At 40.2% G+C, this 19,260-nt stretch overlaps 1 protein-coding gene across 3 annotated transcripts in view; it reads right to left on the bottom strand.

The window, feature by feature from the left end:
- Positions 1–463: 463 nt before the first annotated feature.
- LOC103473274 (ADAM metallopeptidase with thrombospondin type 1 motif, 6) overlaps positions 464–19,260 on the bottom strand; it is a 64,143-nt gene continuing 45,346 nt past the window's right edge. The window contains exons 14-16 of one of the 3 annotated variants that reach the window (XM_081613656.1): positions 6,940–7,085; positions 5,044–5,107; positions 464–633 (exon numbers count right to left, since the gene is read on the bottom strand). In XM_081613656.1, coding sequence (XP_081469782.1) covers positions 487–633; positions 5,044–5,107; positions 6,940–7,085 — 357 coding nt within the window. In that variant the 3' untranslated portion in view covers positions 464–486. Of the gene's footprint in view, positions 634–5,043; positions 5,108–6,925; positions 7,086–19,260 lie in introns of those variants that run through there. The other 2 variants (XR_014090211.1, XR_014090212.1) reach the window with 2 other exon arrangements.

Below are 19,260 nucleotides of genomic sequence, written 5' to 3'. Positions count from 1 at the left end.
ATTTCTGATTTTGTGATTTAAAGCCTTGAAATTGGTTCTCCGTCTCCTGCTCTTTCTGAAACTCCGCTTTCAGTAAATTATCACAACATGGCTCCTATATTAACCCTTTGATGTTTTTACCAGCGGTTCACAGAGAAGTAGCTCCTCTAATGAGCTCAGCTGATGTTCCACCAGGTGTTTGCTAATTGCTGCTGGCTAGTCTGAAGGAACTGATTGGGGCGTCGTTAAGGAACAAGCTGTGAGGCGGAAGCTTGGAAGCTGTAGCTCAGAGGACGAACTTCAACCTTGAAAGCGGAGGTAGGTCCACCCAGGTGTTTTGCACAGCTGAATGGTTGCCACGGAGACAAAAGGATTTTTCAAACGTGAATGAAAGAATCAAGCAACACTCCAGGTGTGTTTTTAAAATACGATGTAAAGCTCAAAAGAGTCAATTTTCCATAATAACGCCCTTTGAGGGCTGGCTTCAGCCTGTAATTGTTGCTTCTTTCATGAGGATCTTGTGGACAAAAGCTCTGCCGTCGTGAACTCACCCCCAGTGTAAGGCTTCCAGTTGTAATACTTCCCACGGAAAGGCATGTTGTCAAAATCAGCACACTGCTTCTCCCTGAAATCCTGAGATCCAGCTGGGCATGCCTGGGGAAAAAAAAAAAAAAGATATTTTAATGCTTAGGATTTTAATAATCAAACGCTTAAACATTATTCAATTCTTTTTTATTTTCATGTGATTCAAATCCCAGAGACATGTTAAGTGAAGATCAATGTTGTATCCGCTCACCAGTCAACACTGGAGATGATGTTACTTTCAGTCAGAAGAAACGTTAATAAGCGAAAAGATTTAACCAAAATACCCAAGCATATGAATAATTTTGGCCTCATCTGGAAATTCCACTTAAATATGAAGTATTCGCGCTGACGCCAAAGCACAGCATTTGTGTCCAAAATATATTTTATTCACATTTATTATAACTTTCCAATCCTACAATGCATAAAAAGAATAAAAACAGTGATTTTATCTTTTCCCCCACCCTTGAACTCTCCTGAACCAAAGTTTACATAAACACCTTTCGATATCTGTGTTTAAGTTTACCGACGCGGAAGCCGATCATGATAACTCCGTCTCCAGTTCCTCCAGTTCGCAGCAATGTGCCAATAAAAACGCCAGGATCTCCCACAGACAGCAACAAAGGACAATTTAAAAAAATATATATAATGTAAAAAAAAAAAAATCTGAGCGTCTTCCAGCGTTTTATTGTTGACTCAGTGGGAACTGTGGTCTGCAGGCACGTTTCCCTAAAGCTTACTTTTCATTGGGAATCGGTTCTACGATAAATAATTGATCTGATTTAGAAACAGAAACAACACAAACCGCAGTCTGCGCGGGTAAGCGTTCGTATTTTCACCGAGCCGTCACACATGCGCTCACAGAATTCCCTGGACGGAGATCGGTCGGCGGTATGAAGCGGCGGTCGGGGCTCTTGTTTGTTTCCAAAGAAAGCATTCGCCGTTTGCTCGCTGCTGTTATTTATAAAAAACGTCTAGTAGGGCTTAAACTATTTCAATTTTCACCAACAGAAAAAAAAACAACAAAAAAACAATTTCAGAAATAGTTGAACGGAGGTCTCAGTTTGCGGCCATCTTAAATATTTGCGCAAAGCACTGAAGCTTTCAGAAAACTTTTTTGAATTGATTTTTTGAAATCAGCTCTGAGACTGACAGAAGTGTCACTAGCGATACAAAATGTAAAATAAAAGGAGAATAAACACAGACATACCTGGGGAACAATAAATCCTACTGACTTGTACTTATGTTTCCAGGCGATGTTTCAGATTAAGGACACACCGATTCACTTTTTTAACTTCTGATACCGGTACCGATACCTGAGGTTTAGTATCGTCAATACCGACCCAACACAAAAAGACAGAGCTGAGTTGACTTAAAATGTTTCTTTTCTAAACACAGACATAAATGTACTGAATTACAAATTTATTGATAACTTTCCCCCAGCACAGCACATTTAAATACACCAATAGCTTCACAAGTTTGGTCATACATGTAAAAACAAACATTTCAAATGGTTCAGAAAGTGCAATTAGGAATTCTAGTTTTGATGTAACATATTTAATAAACCATCATGTAGAATTAGATCTGACCTTATGGATGGGGTACATTGTCACCGATACCCAATCTAAAAAATTTTCAATATTGGGACCAACACGGACATTAGTATCAGATTGGTGCGTCTCTGTTTCAGATGAAAAAAAAGGTTTGATGCCACAACAATTATAAATACATCCAAACCGTTATGTCTTTAGAGTCGTTCTAGAGGTTTGATTATTCTGCTTTCTTTGATTAGATCAGTCTTGTTTCTGTTTTATTTTCATTCAGTCCTTCTTAGTGTCTCTAGTTATGTTTAATTCTTGTGTCTAGTTATTCCTTTGTTTCTTAGTCTTGTCCCGTTGTTTCCCTGCCCTGTTTTGCTCCTGGATTCCTGGTTGTTTTCTGCTCTGGCTTCCTGTGTGCCTCGTGATTTTTTCTACCTTTTTTCATCATTTTGGGGTCATTAAACATTCCTCATCTACAAGCTGCCTCTGCGTCTCTCCATTTGGGTCCACTTTTAAACTACACATCATGACACAAACCAACCTGGCCTTGTGTGAAATTAGAATCATAGGTGCCCGTTTTGTAAAATTATACATTAGCTATAATTAATAGGGCTGTGTAATAATATCGATTTGGTTATATATATCAAAATTTTCTTTCCTAGAAAAAAATTTATATTCATCCGCAAGTATTGTAACATCCAACTGTCACCTTGCTCACTCACTGCTTGCTTCACCGGGAGAGTGAATAGGTCATCAGGCTAAGAGTGATTCCTTCAGATGTTAAGTGTCAAGGTTAAAAGGTATCAAACTATTCAGAGCAGGGTACTTGGTGCACTTTATTTACTTTACAAATGCATGTAAGCTACAGTTTGTACTGTTTCAACTAAAAGAAACATGTTTTCTCACCACTTTGATTCATTTTGTCCAGCTGTTGACTTTAAATCTGCGTCCATGTCCAAGCAGAGCCAGGTATTGTGTAGTTGGTGCTTTTAATCAGTTTTCAGTTAAATTAATTCAATCCAACTCTATAACTGTCACAAAATGTCACCAAAATCACTCTGTCCCTCTAAAATCTTTCAGAAAATTGCAAAAGTGTATTGAATTGTATCGGTTGCTGAATATCGCAATATATAACGTATCGTGAGAAGAATATCGTGTATCGTATTGTGAGATTATTGTATCACTACAGCCCTAATAATTACCCATATCTTCTTGGTTCAATTTCATGAGCAAAACCTTTACAATAAAAAAAAATCACTTAACAAGAACTTGTATGGAAACATGCAGTGAGTTAAAATATCTCACTAAAGTAGACAAAATGCACAAATGAGTGAATTTCCTGCAATAATTTAGTCACTTTTAGGCCTGTCATAATAAGAAATTTTGCTGGAAAATAGATTGTCCCAGAGGTTATTGCGATAAATGACATTGCGGACCTTGATCTTGGCATATCAACGTGAAAAGGTCCGAAACAATTTTACAAAACTTCCAGCAGCCAAAAATATTCCTTTTAATGAGGAATGGGGTGCAGCTGCTGCTGCCGCCACAGAACCATATTTGGTAAGAGTGCTGCTCTGTTGGTCGTTGGTTTTGTGAGGTTTTGCCATTACCTGGAAGAAACTCTGGATCCCATTCAGTGCGATCATCGTCCGGATGGCTACCCATCCAAACAAGAACCCATTGTCCTCCAATATCTCTGTCTGGGAGTCACATCTGTAACACCCTTTGGTTTCTCCCAACTTTTTCCATCCTAGCATGATGAGGACTATGCAGTTAGACAACTGTGTCTATCGTTGAATGTCACGATCTCACAGTCGTGTGACAAAGTATCCACTCTCAGATCTGATTTAGGTAGAAATATAAGAAAATCCACTGAGGAAAAGATGAGAAATGTATTTCTTTTCAAGAGTTTGAGATGATAAATAAAGAAAAATAAAATTTGCAGTTGATCAAGATATATGTAATAAAGAGTCAGGGCCGGCCCAAGCCTCTTTGGGGCCCTATAGGCATATCTTCATTTGGTGCTCCCCCTCCACCAACATGTCAAAACCAGAAGAATCGTTATTCTTCAGCTACTCTACTGTAGCTGTGATTAGCGTCATTTAATTAGCTTACATCATAACAAAGTTTTTACAGCAGTTGATGTTAACCTTACAAGAGTAGCAATAGAAAAAGAAAAAAGAAAATTATTTGGATTTTGAAATGCAGAGTGGTATTTAAGTGTACCATAATATTGTCACTATTTGAAAGTATATCAGCTGAGAAACATTGAATTTACAGTAAGAAATTTAGGAAGTTTAATTATATTTCAGCAACAGTGGAACAAACTTCCACCAACAGCAGAAAAAGATTAACTTATTGTGTAACAACTATACAAAATATACTGCTCAAAAAAATAAAGGGAACACTTAAACAACACAATATAACTCCAAGTAAATCAAACTTCTGTGAAATCAAACTGTCCACTTAGGAAGCAACACTGATTGACCCGATGAGGGTCCCCGTTGTCAATCAGTGTTGCTTCCTAAGTGGACAGTTTGATTTCACAGAAGTTTGATTTACTTGGAGTTATATTGTGTTGTTTAAGTGTTCCCTTTATTTTTTTGAGCAGTGTATTATGGAAATAATTTTTTTGCAAGTGTACTAGCAATTACTTTGTATTATTCACTGTTATTTTAAATATATATATATATATATATATATATATATATATATATATTTTTTTTTTTATCATTAAAATAAAATGTAATGATAAAAATGATTAAAAATAACATTTTCGATCATAACGTCACCTTACTTTCTTTTTATATAACATCAATAACTGAAATGTATCATGACAACGATAAATCCAAATTCTTATCGTAATAAGAAGTTCCATAATAAATGATAAACGATACGATAAATGCCCTCCCCTCAGGTAAAGTCATAAAAATGGACTCACGTCGGTGTTACAAGATCTGTACCGTTTTCTCTCTCCAAGACAGTACTTGCCTCCTCCAGATGGGCTGAAAGGAACAGGAGATTTGAATGAATGGGGGGAACTAAAAGAGAGAGGGGGGGAAAAGAAATTGTTAAATTGTTAATTTAGCATCTCGAATTACAACAATGATTATTTTAGGATGCAACACAAGAGCGAGCGGCTGGACTCCGCACACGGACTCGTTTTGGTGGCAAAGTCTCTGCCGGGACACAGAAGCGTGTTTGTGTGTGAAAGCACTGCCGTACTGAGTCTGGGATTCATTCATGAAACCCAAGCTCCGCCGAGACCCCTTAAGTGTGATGTGACATTTAGGTTTGGACGAGACGAGCGGTCTGTAACTCCAGAACCATTCTCTTCTCAGAGAATCGTTTTTTTTTCCTACCTCCACGCTATCTTTGAGGGATTTATTTTCTTCTTTTATCCCTCCTTTCTCCTTCATTAGCCTCTCTTTTCCTCCATGATTATTTCCACTTCAGTGCAAAAGAGGCTCCTGTAATGAATGTGTTCAAGGCTCCGCTGGCTGTGTTTATTCATCCCTCCCCTCCACTTTGCGCCGACGCCTGAGCTGCGCTGATTACCGTACACAGGTGGTCCACATTACGCTGGTGCCTTCCCTTTCCCACCCTGCTTTTCCCCACCCCATCTTATTCGCCCTCTCTTCCTTTTTGTCTTCCCGTGGCATGTGTGATGTAACACCTCTGCTTCCAAAACAACAGAATGCGACAGTGGAAGACGAGTAAAAACCCCCAGATGTCTGCATGCAGGCCGGGGAGGCTCTGGTTGGTCTAAATAAATGTTGCTAAATATAACAAGAACGTTGTTGAGTTGTTAAGAGTGGGTTGACTGTTGTTAACTGTAAACATGCAGAAGTGGCCTGGTGGACAGTCAAACCTCTGTCAGTACAGAGAAAAGAGCGGTTGATTTTTAGACCTTTGCCGAGGAAGATAACATCAGTGGATATGATCAGCTTCACATGTACGTTTTGGCGAATCGCCAAAAATTAAGGAAATCAGGGCGATTAGCTGATTAGCATCTCAAATGCTACCTGAACTACAACACCAAATCCCAGAGGAGTTGAAAAGGAGGCGGGAAGGCAGGACCGATGAGAGATGGAGGAAGTTCAAAACATCTCTTCCATCTATCTGAACAAGCAAGGATTGTATCCCCAACTCCAACATCTCTCTGCTCAAATTTTGAACCAAACAACCAGACAGAAATTATAAAAGCAAATGAGACGGATTAGCAGTGCTAGCCAACAGCTAATAAATATCATCTCTGCTGCCTGGACATTGAGCTGCTAGCATGTGATGACAGTCATCAGGCTGTCATACAGCGACATCCTTCAGTCAGAGGCCTCTTCAGATTCACTGCACGAATGACTGCTACTGGAGGTTCTTCCTGCCCACAGCTTCTGCATCCATGACGACATTTTGAGTTTTGAGTTTTCACCGCAAAGTGAATTAGGATTAGTGTAAAGTGATGTCATTTGAATTTTTGTTGTTCTTCAAAAGGAAACATATCAGATTCAGGAAGGTCATTTTCCAAAGTCTATTAACAATTACTTATTAGTATCAAAAATATTTGCTTCACATATGCCACTGCCTCAAGCTTTATGAAAGCAAATGCTAATAAAACATACATTGAATGTTTTTTTCTCTCTCTCTGTGAATAAGGAATGAATCCAACCCAAAAACATTTCACAGTGTATTTTTCAATAAAAACAGCCTAGTTCATGTGGCTCTGCTCCCACATGGATGTGGCGCACATGCAGCAAACGGAGTAGACACAAACACACACTTGTAGGCAGGACCTGGATGTGTGTGTTCGGCTTGCTGTGGCTTACTTTTGCCTACTTACGCTGGGCTGTCACAGTGCCTCATGGAGGAAGAAACGCCGCCTCCGCAGGTCCGGCTGCACTCTCCCCACAAGGACCACGGACCCCAGCCGCCATCCGCGCTCTCAGGCTGGGAGCCGAACGCAACGCACTCTCCCTGGTAACACCACTGGTCATGGAGGGGCGGAAACAAGCAGAGGACAAAAAAGGAAGGTTTTGTTAGTATGGAGTTAAATCTGTTATGAAGTAGCAGTTGAACTTGATTAAAATATCAACGAAATAAGCAACATTAAAAAAAAAAAAACATAACATAAAAAAAATTATATTGATGAAAACCTGCCATTGCAACCCTTGTAGTTGCATAACTTTAAAAAAAGTTGTTCATTTAAAACATATTCATAAAAAAAGAAAAACTTTCACCTATTTTATGACTATTTGAAACATTCTAGCTCATGGCTTGACAATTTCCGTGGATGTGTGATGGTTCAGGAAGCAGGAGAGAAACACAAAGAGTGCCGAGTTATTTTTCAGGGGCTAAGCCTGTCAGCGTTAGAGGTGGAGGAGGGGATCAGAAAGTGGCCTTTGTCTCTGCAACTGGGTCAGTGGGTTATTGTCTCGCTGAAAGTGAAACTGAAACAGTCAAGGTGAGGGCTTCGCTAGAGCCACCGTTCTGTTTGTTTGACTCGCTCCATTCATGTGGCGAGGCCCTGTTTAAACAACATCAGCATTAGCAGGGGGAGAGAGGACGAAGGGATCAGTACTCAAAACTTTGGAGTATAATTCATATCCGTGGGTTCGTTTGAAGACAGTAAAAACTCAAAAGCTTGACTCTCTTATCCCCTCCACCCCCTTCAATTGTCTCTTCCTCCAAACTCTCTGCTTCTCTGCTCTTCATACGCTGGAAGAGAAACTGCTGACAATCATATTCCTCCAGCAGTGGCAGACCCCCCCCACCCCTATGGTTTCAACCTGGGGCCTCCCTGTGTTGTCCAGGACACCCGTACGTGGGCTGCGGTCCTCAAAGGCTCCAACCAGCTAATGGTAATTACAGGCGACAGCTCGTGACGCTCTCCTATTCTTCCCTTTTGGAGCTCGGACCGTCCGGCCACAATGGCCGCCATAATCCGCGTTAAAACTGTCTCCCCCTAACCTGGCTGGCATAATCAGAGGCCTGATGACCTACAGCTCATCAGGATTGCATGTGTGTGTGTGTGTGTGTGTGTGTGTGTGTGTGTGTGTGTGTGTGTGTGTGTGTGTGTGTGTGTGTGTGTGTTGGCACAGGTGAATTAACAGGACATTTCGCCTGTATACACGCAACACTAACGGGACATTTTGAATTAGTGGGACAGTGCCGATGTCCTCATAATTCTTGCAACGTAAAAATGATTGGAGGGGGTTTTAATGGATGCCAAAGGGTTAAATTCCAAAAATCAGGCAAAGTCCCAATAATTCACATTTACATGACATTTGTGTATAACCTGTGTATCGATATGGCGCCCCGGGTGGTAACTTTGGGTATTGCACTTGCTCATGAATAATTCACACATGTGTATTTTTTAGACACGCTGATTGGCTAGCACATGGGAGTCCCTGTAATGAAGGTTTTGTGGGTAAAATGTGTGTTAGATAACAATTCTCCTTAAAATATGCTACTTTATTGAATGCAAATCTGGCTAAATTAAAACACTGATTATTTTAGAGGTACTAAATCTGTAGCTTGCTGTTGGGTGATTCATTTCAGCAAAGTTAATCTTTAATCTATGGTTTTATAGTATACTGAAGGATGTAAGAGGATTAATAATATCGAGACTAAAAATGTCAGTGGCCTAATAATATGGTATTACTGACCATAGCATATTTTTGGATAGTAAATTAAATGTTTAATGATTAAAAGATAGCTGTTAATAAATATTGGGAGATTGGAAGATAATAATCACATGCAAATGTAATAGTTTAGGTGTAGGGACAAACCTTACCCAACTAAATCCTAATCTACAGTGATGCAACTCATTAGAGGTTGGAGATTTGATGAGAAAATTTTAATTTTACTAAGAAGAGACTTAGACTTGTCAGAGGTTGTGTGAACATTTCTGGATAACACCTTTTTATCCATATATACAGTGAATCTGGAAAGTATTCACAACGTTTCACTTTTTTCATGTTTGGTTGTTATAACTTTTTCCAAATTGTATTAATCCCTTTCCTCAAGATTGATAACACAAATGTCCTATTATGACACGATGTGTGAAAAAGTGTGTGATTTTGCAAACTAACTAAAAACAGAATTACTAACAAATTACATTTAAATACATAAGTATTCACAGCCTTTATCATGAAGCTCAAAATAGAGCTATTTTTACTGATAATTGCAGAGAGTCCACTTGTAATGAATTCTGTTAATTTGATTAGATCTGGAAAGGCACACACCCATCCATCCATTTTCTTCCGCTTATCCGGGGTCGGGTCGCGGGGGCAGCAGCTTCAGAAGGGAGGCCCAGACTTCCCTCTCCCCAGCCACTTCTTCCAGCTCCTCCGGGGGAATCCCAAGGCGTTCCCAGGCCAGCCGAGAGACATAATCCCTCCAGCGTGTCCTGGGTCTTCCCCGAGGCCTCCTCCCGGTGGGACGTGCCCGGAACACCTCACCAGGGAGGCGTCCAGGAGGCATCCTTACCAGATGCCCAAGCCACCTCAACTGGCTCCTCTCGACGTGGAGGAGCAGCGGCTCTACTCTGAGTCCCTCCCGGATGACCGAGCTTCTCACCCTATCTCTAAGGGAGAGCCCAGCCACCCTGCGGAGGAAACCCATTTCGGCCGCTTGTACCCGTGATCTCGTTCTTTCGGTCATGACCCAAAGCTCATGACCATAGATGAGGGTGGGAACGTAGATCGACCGGTAAATAGAGAGCTTCGCTTTTTGGCTCAGCTCTCTCTTCACCACGACGGACCGGTACAGCGCCCGCTTCACGGCAGACGCTGCCCCAATCCGCCTGTCGATCTCCCGCTCCCTTCTTCCCTCATTCGTGAACAAGATCCCCAGATACTTAAACTCCTCCACTTGAGGCAGGACGACCCCCCTGACCCGGAGAAGGCACTCTACCCTTTTCCGGCTCAAGACCATGGCCTCGGATTTGGAGGCACTGAGCCTCATCCCGGCCGCTTCACACTCGGCTGCGAACCGCTCCAGTGAGAGCTGCAGATCACGTTCCGATGAAGCCAACAGGACCACATCATCCGCAAAAAGCAGAGATGCAATCCTAAGGCCACCAAAACGGATCCCCTCAACACCTCGGCTGCGCCTAGAAATTCTGTCCATAAAAGTAATGAACAGAATCGGTGACAAAGGGCAGCCTTGGCGGAGTCCAACTCTCACCGGCACACACCTGTCTTTATAAAGTCCCAAAATGGACAATGTTTGTATGCAAACACCAAGCATGAAATCAAATACATTGTCTGTAGACCTCAGAGACAGCATTGTTTTGAGGCAAACATCTGGGGAAGGATATTAAAAATTATGTTGCTTTGAAGTCCCCAATGAGCTCAGTGGCCTCCTTCATTCATAAATGGAATCAGTTTGGAACAACTAGGGCTCTCTATAGAGCTTGTCGGTTGTCTAAATTGAGTGATCAGGAGATAAGGGCCTTAGTCAGGAAGGTAACCAATGTTCCTCTTTTGATAGAGGAGAACCAAGAATCTGACCCCTGGCTACAGAAGCTGGCTCTTGGGATGTGGAATGTCACCTCTCTGGTGGGGAAAAAGCCTGAGCAGGTGTGCAAGGTTGAGAGGTTCATCTTGAAATAGTCTGTCTTACCTGCTTATTGCCATGGAGTTGGAATTGATGATGCCATCATACACCTGCTTTATCAAACCCACTGTCATCTGGACAAAGCAGGCAGCACTTTGATGATCATGTTCTTTGATTTCTCAAGTGCATTTAACACAATTCAGCCTGATCTGCTCTGTGAGAAACTCCAGAAGACACAGATGGAGCCCCCAACAATCAACTTGATCTATGACTACCTCACAAACAGACCACAGTTTCTGAGACTGAAGGACTGTGTGTCTAACCAGGTGGTCAGCAACACAGGAGCTCCACAGGGCACTGTACTCTCACCATTCCTTTTCACTCAGTACACGTCATGCTTCCAGCATAAGTCTGACTTCTGTCACCTATGAAAATACTCGAATGACTCTGCAGTTGGGGGATGTATCAGAGATGGACAAGAGGCTGTGGCTGGGGATGACTGAAGATGATGATCCACAAAGGGATTTTGCATAAAATCAAAAAAAATGTTTTAGACAATGCTGACCATCCCATTATTTCAAATCTGAATCTCTTCAGCCAGATGTTTCTTCAGATTGGTTGTAAAACGGACTGCTACAGGAGATCTTTCTTGGCCACAATCTATCATAACTCCTTAATTAGTTACATTAACATTTAATTTCCTTTTTGAATAAGCAAACTATTTTTAAATTTAATTGAATAAAGACCCAATGAGATCAAGATATACACCAGAGGTCACTAATAGGCGGACCCTGGTCTGCATCTAGACTAAAATTATGTCTTATGCAAACCCAAAACTGAACCAAAACAAAAATAGCAACCTAAAATCTTGTTGAGCACTGTCTGATTTACTGGCACAGCTTTTACAATCTAAGCAGATTTATCCCTGAAGGAACAATCTGTAAGGACTGATCCTTACACGTTCTGGCTCCAAAGGGCTACTATTCTCAAAGCTTTCACAGCTCTGAGGTAAGTAGCCCTGCAAATCTTAATTATATTTGGTTCCACACACAACTGTGAGCCAGCTTTCTCCACAATGAATATTATAAAAACCAAATATTGTTCCTGGCTCACCAATGAGCACATCCACACATGCATGAGACTGGTTCTGACATCATTCTAGCACAGGTTAAAATTCTGGCATGACAAGCAAGCACTCACTTCTGTCACTGAAAGCAAAATAAGTGATCTAAGTCTAAAAATGTTCAGTTATAAAATATGTTCATTTTTAAATAGTTTAAGTCCAGATGGTAAACAAAAATATAAATCAAGCTTTCTTCTATTAGTTTTTTTCTGAGGTCATTCACTTGTGAACATGCAGTTTTCTTGTTTTACTTAGGTTCTTCTTTTGACTTGACATCCTACTTTTACTCAGTGAATGAGAGAACATCAAACATGAGAAATCAGACATACATATTCAGCTCCCTGTTTCATGACAATAAATATTGTCAAAAAGTACTTGAATATGACAGAATCCATTCAATTTGAAAAGCAAATCAAGGCATGCAGACACAGAAAAAACTGCCCAGCTACTAAATTTTAAGTTGTATATATTTTATTTTTCTCTTCTGACCTTGGCATCATGAAATATTGCTAAGATATCATGAATTGAATACCCCTGATATACACAATTGCACATACTATATAACTTTGGTCACTATGGAAATGACACCTGTAATAATTTTGGAAATCACTTTCATAAAGGTCTACGGTAGTGGATAAATAATAAATCTATCACAAAACCTAGTGAATGATTTGTTCATCAAAGAACACCTAATTGGAGAGAGGAAAAGGGGTGGAGCTTTAACCCCTCCCCCTCTGTCATTTTCCTCCCAAGACTGATGTTGCGCTCTCTGTGAGGAATGAACAATTCTGCGCTGCAACTTGGACGGATGTGGAGAAGTATGTAGGTAAGTCTTTCTTAAAGTAATTTGAACACAAGCAAGGTTGGCAAAGTTTTACTGATATTTGCAATGTGACCGACATATATTTTCATGCAGCACTTCCTAATTAAGGCACCGCTAATGAGCAAAAGCTAGCTTGTGTTGAGAACAGGTGACCACTTAGAACAAGGTTTAAACACGCCATGTGTTAAATGGAATGACCATTTAAAAACAGGAATTAGAATGTTACATTTGTCTTAAAATTGAGTCAATGCCAACTAGAAACAAAAATGCCAACATGGGATAATGGCTGCTCACTTCAGTTATGATGTTAGCATGTGCAGCTAACCTTGTTTACTGTTTTACATATTCATTTTATAAATGTTCAAGAATAATTTCATTATAGAACACCATAATTCACAGTGCATAGCTCATAATCCATATGTCTTTTTTGCAATTTATGGTGCAGTTAATGTAAAAATAAATAAATAAATATTACCAGAAGTTTTTTCATAAGAAAGTTTAAATAGCCAGATCATTCAACAGTTTCACATGGTGTGATTTAAACCTTTTTTGATGTTTTCCTTATTAACTAGTGCTTTCAAAATATTTTGTAGGCTATTTTGTTGGGTAAGTTAAACAAATATGAAAATATGAAACCAGCTGCAACTGAGGTTAAGAGAAGTGCAGTCCTAATTCCACAATTGTTTTAAGAACACTTTTGGAGCTATTTATTCTTTGTTTTCCTTATTCATTGAACTGTTTGCTGTCTACTCCTAAGGTGTGTGCTTGACACAGTCCCAGCAATGGTTATTCCTGACAAGGCACAGAATTCCTAAGACTGTGCATAGATAACCCGAAGAGTAATATTGTTTACTATCACAAGGGCCTTGCTAAAAATACTTTGGCCAATTGGATTACCTAGCATTGCCTTAGCTCTGTATATAGTGTTAATCTATCTTGAAGTTAATATTAAATGAATCTTAATGATTCGTTTGGTGTCTTCTCCACAGGTTTCTGCTCACTGTGACAAAACTGCAGGTGAAGAACCGATGGGATCACTGTCCTTATCTCTTGAAACACAGGTGAACAGCTGTCTGACTTGGAAATATTGTAATTTATCTGACAGGTATTTTAGTGGACATGGGTTTTTGAGAGAGTAGACACAGTCCCAGCAATGCTTATTCCTGTCAGGGCACAGCATTATGAGGACTGTGTATAGATGACCCGAAGAGTAATATTGTTGGCAATCACTAGGACCTTGCTTAAAATACTATTGTCAACTTTCCTAGCTTTACCATAGCTCTTTATACAGTTTCTCTCTATAGTGTTCTAACGTAAAGACAATATTAAATTAATCTTAATGACTCAATTGCTGTCTTCTCCACAGGTTTTGGCTCACCCTGACAGAACTGTAGGTGATGAACCGATGGGATCACTATCCTCATCTCTTGAACCACAGGTGAACAGCTGTCCGACTTGGAAATCTTTGTAAATTTTCTGACAGGCATTTTAATGGACATGTGTTTCTGAGAGAGTAGACACAGTCCCAGCAATGCTTGTTCCTGTCAAGGGACAGCATTATGAGGACTGTGTATAGATGACCCATAGAGTAATATTGTTGGCAATCACTAGGACCTTGCTTAAAATATTATTGCCAAACAACTTTCCTAGCTTTCCATAGCTCTATTGACAGTGTTATTCGATAGTGTTCTACCTTGGTGTTAATTTTAAATGAATCTTAATAACTCGTTTGCTGTCTTTTCCACAGGTTTCTGCTCACCCTGACAGAACTGTAGGTGATGATCCGATGGGATCACTGTCCTCATCTCTTGAACCACAGGTGAACAGCTGTCCGACTTGGAAATCTTTGTAATTTGTCTGACAGGTATTTTAGTCGACATGGGGTTTTTGAGAGTGTAGACACAGTCCCAGCAATGCTTGTTCCTGTCAAGGGACAGCATTATGAGGACTGTGTATAGATGACCCGAAGAGTAATATTGTTGGCAATCAATAGGACCTTGCTTAAAATACTATTGCCAAACAACTTTCCTAGCTTTACAATACCTCTTTCTATAGTGTTGTAACTTGAAGTCAATATTAAATTAATCTTAATGACTCGTTTGCTGTCTTCTCCACAGGTTTCTGCTCATCCTGACAAAACTGTAGGTGAAGAAACGTTGGGATCACTATCCTCGCCTCTTGAACCACAGGTGAACAGCTGTCCGACTTGGAAATCTTTGTAAATTTTCTGACAGGCATTTTAGTGGACATGTGTTCTGAGAGAGTAGACACAGTCCCAGCAATGCTTAATCCTTTCAGGGGAGAGCATTATGAGGACTGTGTATAGATGACCCGAAAAGTAATATTGTTGGCAATCACTAGGACCTTGCTTAAAATACTATTGCCAAACAACTTTCCTAGTTTTCCATAGCTCTATTGCCAGTGTTATTCGATAGTGTTCTACCTACCTAGGTGTTAATTTAAATTAATCTTAATGACTCGTTTCCTGTCTTCTCCACAGTTTTCTGCTCAACCTGACAGAACTGTAGGTGATGAACCGATGGATCACTGTCCTCATCTCTTGAACTACAGGTGAACAGCTGTCCGACTTGGAAATATTTGTAATTTGTCTGACAGGTATTTTAGTGGACATGGGTTTTTGAGAGTGTAGACACAGTCCCAGTAATGTTTATTCCTGTCAGGGGACAACATTATGAGGACTGTGTATAGATGACCCATAGAGTAATATTGTTGTCAATCAATAGGACCTTGCTTAAAATACTATTGCCAAACAACTTGCCAACTTTACATTAGCTCTTTATACAGTGTCTCTCTATAGTGTTCTAACTTGAAGTCAATATTAAATTAATCTTAATGACTTGTTTGCTGTCTTCTCCACAGGTTTCTGCTCATCCTAACAAAACTGTCGGTGAAGAACCAATGGGATCACTATCCTCGTCTCTTGAACCACAGGTGAACAGCTGTCTGACTTGGAAATCTTTGTAATTTGTCTGACAGGTATTTTAGTGGACATGGGTTTTTGAAAGTGTAGACACAGTCCCAGCAATGCTTGTTCCTGTCAGGGGACAGCATAATGAGGACTGTGTATAGCTGGCCCGAAGAGTAATATTGTTGGCAATCACTAGCACCTTGCTTAAAATGCTATTGCCAAACAACTTATCTAGCTTTCCCATAGCTCTATATACAGTGTTACTCAATAGTGTTCTACCTTGGTGTTAATTTTAAATGAATCTTGATGACTCGTTTGCTGTCTTTCCACAGGTTTCTGCTCACCCTGACAGAACTGTAGGTGATGATCCGATGGGATCACTGTCCTCATCTCTTGAACCACAGGTGAACAGCTGTCCGACTTGGAAATCTTTGTAAATTTCTGACAGGCATTTTAGTGGACATGTGATTTTGAGAGAGTAGACACAGTCCCAGCAATGTTTATTCCTGTCAGGGGACAGCATTATGAGGACTGTGTATAGATGACCCATAGAGTAATATTGTTGTCAATCAATAGGACCTTGCTTAAAATACTATTGCCAAACAACTTGCCTAGCTTTACATTAGCTCTTTATACAGTGTCTCTCTATAGTGTTCTAACTTGAAGTCAATATTAAATTAATCTTAATGACTCGTTTGCTGTCTTCTCCACAGGTTTCTGCTCATCCTAACAAAACCGTAGGTGAAGAACCAATGGGATCATTATCCTCGTCTCTTGAACCACAGGTGAACAGCTGTCTGACTTGGAAATCTTTGTAATTTGTCTGACAGGTATTTTAGTGGACATGGGTTTTGAAAGTGTAAGCACAGTCCCAGCAATGCTTGTTCCTGTCAGGGGACAGCGTAATGAGGACTGTGTATAGCTGACCCGAAGAGTAATATTGTTGGCAATCACTAGCACCTTGCTTAAAATGCTATTGCCAAACAACTTATCTAGCTTTCCCATAGCTCTATATACAGTGTTACTCAATAGTGTTCTACCTTGGTGTTAATTTTAAATGAATCTTGATGACTCGTTTGCTGTCTTTTCCACAGGTTTCTGCTCACCCTGACAAAACTGTAGGTGATGATCCGATGGCATCACTGTCCTCATCTCTTGAACCACAGGTGAACAGCTGTCCGACTTGGAAATCTTGTAATTTGTCTGACAGGTATTTTAGTGGACATGGGTTTTTGAGAGTGTAGACACAGTCCCAGCAATGTTTATTCCTGTCAGGGGACAACATTATGAGGACTGTGTATAGATGACCCATAGAGTAATATTGTTGTCAATCAATAGGACCTTGCTTAAAATACTATTGCCAAACAACTTGCCTAGCTTTACATTAGCTCTTTATACAGTGTCTCTCTATAGTGTTCTAACTTGAAGCCAATATTATATTAATCTTAATGACTCGTTTGCTGTCTTCTCCACAGGTTTCTGCTCATCCTAACAAAACTGTCGGTGAAGAACCAATGGGATCACTATCCTCGTCTCTTGAACCACAGGTGAACAGCTGTCTGACTTGGAAATCTTTGTAATTTGTCTGACAGGTATTTTAGTGGACATGGGTTTTTGAGAGAGTAGACACACTCCCAGCAATGCTTGTTCCTGTCAGGGGACAGCATAATGAGGACTGTGTATAGCTGACCCGAAGAGTAATATTGTTGGCAATCACTAGCACCTTGCTTAAAATGCTATTGCCAAACAACTTATCTAGCTTTCCCATAGCTCTATATACAGTGTTACTCAATAGTGTTCTACCTTGGTGTTAATTTTAAATGAATCTTGATGACTCGTTTGCTGTCTTTTCCACAGGTTTCTGCTCACACTGACAAAACTGTAGGTGATGATCCGATGGGATCACTGTCCTCATCTCTTGAACCACAGGTGAACAGCTGTCCGACTTGGAAATCTTTGTAATTGTCTGACAGGTATTTTAGTGGACATGGGTTTTTGAGAGTGTAGACACAGTCCCAGCAATGTTTATTCCTGTCAGGGGACAACATTATGAGGACTGTGTATAGATGACCCATAGAGTAATATTGTTGTCAATCAATAGGACCTTGCTTAAAATACTATTGCCAAACAACTTGCCTAGCTTACATTAGCTCTTTATACAGTGTCTCTCTATAGTGTTCTAACTTGAAGCCAATATTATATTAATCTTAATGACTCGTTTGCTGTCTTCTCCACAGGTTTCTGCTCATCCTAACACAACTGTCGGTGAAGAACCACTGGAATCACTATCCTCGTCTCCTGAACCACAGGTGCACAGCTGTCTGACTTGGAAATCTTTGTAATTTGTCTGACAGGTATTTTAGTGGACATGGGTTTTGAGAGAGTAGACACAGTCCCAGCAATGCTTGTTCCTGTCAGGGGACAGCGTAATGAGGACTGTGTATAGCTGACCCGAAGAGTAATATTGTTGGCAATCACTAGCACCTTGCTTAAAATGCTATTGCCAAACAACTTATCTAGCTTTCCCATAGCTCTATATACAGTGTTACTCAATAGTGTTCTACCTTGGTATTAATTTTAAATGAATCTTGATGACTTGTTTGCTGTCTTTTCCACAGGTTTCTGCTCACCCTGACAAAACTGTAGGTTATGATCCGATGGGATCACTGTCCTCATCTCTTGAACCACAGGTGAACAGCTGTCCGACTTGGAAATCTTTGTAATTTGTCTGACAGGTATTTTAGTGGACATGGGTTTTTGAGAGTGTAGACACAGTCCCAGCAATGTTTATTCCTGTCAGGGACAACATTATGAGGACTGTGTATAGATGACCCATAGAGTAATATTGTTGTCAATCAATAGGACCTTGCTTAAAATACTATTGCCAAACAACTTGCCTAGCTTTACATTAGCTCTTTATACAGTGTCTCTCTATAGTGTTCTAACTTGAAGTCAATATTATATTAATCTTAATGACTCGTTTGCTGTCTTCTCCACAGGTTTCTGCTCATCCTAACAAAACTGTCGGTGAAGAACCAATGGGATCACTATCCTCGTCTCTTGAACCACAGGTGAACAGCTGTCTGACTTGGAAATCTTTGTAATTTGTCTGACAGGTATTTTAGTGGACATGGGTTTTTGAGAGAGTAGACACAGTCCCAGCAATGCTTGTTCCTGTCAGGGGACAGCGTAATGAGGACTGTGTATAGCTGACCCGAAGAGTAATATTGTTGGCAATCACTAGCACCTTGCTTAAAATGCTATTGCCAAACAACTTATCTAGCTTTCCCATAGCTCTATATACAGTGTTACTCAATAGTGTTCTACCTTGGTGTTAATTTTAAATGAATCTTGATGACTTGTTTGCTGTCTTTTCCACAGGTTTCTGCTCACCCTGACAAAACTGTAGGTTATGATCCGATGGGATCACTGTCCTCATCTCTTGAACCACAGGTGAACAGCTGTCCGACTTGGAAATCTTTGTAATTGTCTGACAGGTATTTTAGTGGACATGGGTTTTTGAGAGTGTAGACACAGTCCCAGCAATGTTTATTCCTGTCAGGGGACAACATTATGAGGACTGTGTATAGATGACCCATAGAGTAATATTGTTGTCAATCAATAGGACCTTGCTTAAAATACTATTGCCAAACAACTTGCCTAGCTTTACATTAGCTCTTTATACAGTGTCTCTCTATAGTGTTCTAACTTGAAGTGAATATTATAT

This window comes from Poecilia reticulata, chromosome 12 (assembly GCF_904066995.2).
Source record: "Poecilia reticulata chromosome 12, P_reticulata-male-v2, whole genome shotgun sequence".
Taxonomy (NCBI): Eukaryota; Metazoa; Chordata; class Actinopteri; order Cyprinodontiformes; family Poeciliidae; genus Poecilia; species Poecilia reticulata.
This window is presented reverse-complemented; position numbering and strand designations above follow the sequence as displayed.